The sequence below is a fragment of the Zootoca vivipara genome, chromosome 7 (genome assembly GCF_965207765.1).
Source record: "Zootoca vivipara chromosome 7, rZooViv2.hap1.1, whole genome shotgun sequence".
NCBI lineage: Eukaryota > Metazoa > Chordata > Lepidosauria > Squamata > Lacertidae > Zootoca > Zootoca vivipara.
In genome coordinates, this window is record NC_142590.1 from 47,426,458 (window position 1) to 47,429,349 (window position 2,892).

Below are 2,892 nucleotides of genomic sequence, written 5' to 3' on the forward strand. Positions count from 1 at the left end.
TCTCTGGGGTGCCATGAGTTTAAATCCAAGTTTGTGTGATTTTGCCCTTGACGTGTTGGTCCTGCTATTAAATTGCTTTGTTGTTGAAGTAGTAGTAGTAGTAGTGGTAGAAAAAATGCATTGTGTGTCCAGGCCAGTGCTCACTATGGCCTCTACTAGTGGCGACTGATTTTCTTCTCGGGGCTTTGATGATTGCTCTGAGCCCATGTGGAAATAACCCTCCCATGAGTCACCGTTTCTGCTTCCAGACAAATGAGAAACAGGCTTCTTTCCGTAAGAACCTGAACCTCTGCATATTGTCCTCTTAGCATTTTGTCACATGGAAGTATGCAAAATTTGCAACTTCTGCTTGTTTTGAAGAAGCCAGAGCAATGCATTTCCCATACGTTTGGGAGCAGAAAGCATGACTGGGGGGGGGGCAGCTGCCATAAGCAGGTTAAGACTGAACTCATCCAAACTGGCCACTGAGGGTTCTGTTGCTTGCCTGACTCAGCTCTACCCCAAACAAGGAAAGGGGGAAAAGCATGTCCTAAAAAGATGCTAATAAATTAAATATTCAGGTCCTCTTTTCCTGCCCCAAGGATCTTTGCTTTGAAACTCTTATTTGAAGGGATAACCTACAGTGCCTGGGAAAAGAGCAGAGGCGCTGGGTTTCTGGAAACCATCCAAGATACTGCCCCTGTAAAACCCTATAACCTTCAGCACTGTGCTGGGACGTGTTGCAGAAATAACGAGTGCATGCGAAACAGCTCCTCGAATCCTCCCTTGAAGGGATAACAGCAGCAGTACTAAGTTAATAGCATTAAAAGCAATTAATTCTGTTTGTTTGAAGATGAGTTATCCTGGACTCGGTTTGATTTCATTCTTTGCGAGCAAGCGACACATAGACATAAAATCCTCTCAGTCTCTCTGTCTGTTCACTTGCAGATCATCATAGCGTGGGAAAGACGCAAGCTGCCGGTATCGAACCTCGGGATTTATGCCGCTAATCTGATTACCCCCATATGATGGACGTGTCCACTTGGAAGGAAATGGAGGTGGCACTGGTTAGTTTTGACAACACCGACGAGGTAGCGGAAGAGCCTTGTTTTTCAAATGACCTCAGGGCTGCTGACCAATCGCACAAAGGGCATCCCAGCTGTACCAGCCTCCTGTCCAACTGGAGAATTCTCATCAACAGTGAGAACACAAACAATGAGACCATATTCTCCAAATTGTCTACTGAGTTCAGTGACCACCTGGGCTTGGAGAATGTGGGCATGGATGAGGGCGACCAGAGAGTCATCATAAACATTGCTGGGCTGAGGTTTGAGACGCAGCTCAAGACCCTTGATCAGTTTCCAGAAACCCTTCTTGGAGATCCTGAGAAGAGGATACATTACTTTGATTCCATGAGGAACGAGTACTTCTTTGACAGAAACAGGCCTAGCTTCGATGGGATACTCTACTACTATCAATCGGGAGGAAAAATCCGGCGCCCAGCCAACGTCCCTATAGATGTCTTTGCTGATGAGATCACTTTCTATGAGCTGGGCGAAGATGCCATGGACCAGTTCAGAGAGGATGAAGGCTTCATCAAGGACCCTGTCACTCTTCTGCCAACCAATGACTTTCACAGGCAGTTCTGGTTGCTGTTTGAGTACCCTGAAAGCTCTAGTGCAGCCAGGGGAGTGGCGTTGGTCTCGGTCCTGGTTATTGTCATTTCTATTATCATTTTCTGTGTAGAGACCTTACCTGAGTTCAGAGATGAGAGGGAGATCAAGGATCTCAAGGCTGAAGCTAACAATCTAACCAAAGCCATTGCGGTCCCTAATACCTTCACAGATCCCTTCTTTGTGATAGAAACTGCCTGCATTGTCTGGTTCTCCTTTGAGTTGTTTGTCAGATTCATTGTTTGTCCCAGCAAGGCTGAGTTCTTCAAGAATATTATGAACATCATAGACATTGTGTCCATCATCCCGTACTTTGTGACCCTCACCACGGAGCTGATTCAACAGACTGAGCTAAACGGCCAACAGAACATGTCCCTGGCCATTCTCAGGATTATTCGCCTGGTGAGGGTCTTCCGTATCTTCAAGCTTTCCCGGCACTCCAAGGGGCTACAAATATTAGGACAGACCCTCAAAGCCAGCATGAGGGAACTGGGCTTGCTCATTTTCTTCCTTTTCATTGGGGTCATCCTGTTTTCTAGTGCCATCTACTTTGCGGAGGTGGACGAACCAGAGTCACATTTCTCCAGCATACCTGATGGCTTCTGGTGGGCTGTGGTCACCATGACGACTGTGGGCTATGGAGACATGTGTCCTACCACCCTGGGGGGAAAGATAGTGGGGACTTTATGTGCTATTGCAGGGGTGCTCACTATTGCACTTCCTGTGCCAGTCATTGTCTCCAACTTTAACTATTTCTATCACAGGGAGACAGAGAATGAAGAGAGACAAATATTACCTAGGGAGGTAGAAAGGATACTCACCGGTGTGGTTACAGGGAATGGGAGTATGGACTCCCTGAACAACACAAATGAAAATTGTTCTCAAGACAAGACAAAAAAATATTGAGCAGTCGCAGAAGATAAAAGTCTTGAAGGGTCTAAGGGTCTCTGACTCATCCATTGATATACCAAGTCTACTGTGTAACTCAATCTCTCTCTTTTTTTAAAAAAACAGCAACAACTTGGTTTGGGGTTTTCAGTCTTTCATTTTTTGCTATCTGACTTCTTGTGACTTTTCGAATAAACAGAGTATTTCTTATCTCTCTTCCTTGATCACCTGTCTCTTTTTATAACCAAGTGCTAGGCTGTCTCACATTTGTTTCTTTGCTTTGAGGTCAATACTTGTTCCCTAATATGAGAATTTATTATCAATGTTTTGTTGTTGTTGTTTTGTTTTATAA

General features: G+C 45.1%; 1 protein-coding gene across 1 annotated transcript; it reads left to right on the top strand.

Annotated features, from left to right (window-relative positions):
* Positions 1–1,004: 1,004 nt before the first annotated feature.
* Positions 1,005–2,558, top strand: KCNA10 (potassium voltage-gated channel subfamily A member 10). The gene has a single exon (XM_035123527.3). It carries the CDS (start codon positions 1,005–1,007, stop codon positions 2,556–2,558), a length of 1,554 nt encoding a protein of 517 aa, XP_034979418.3.
* Positions 2,559–2,892: the final 334 nt, after the last annotated feature.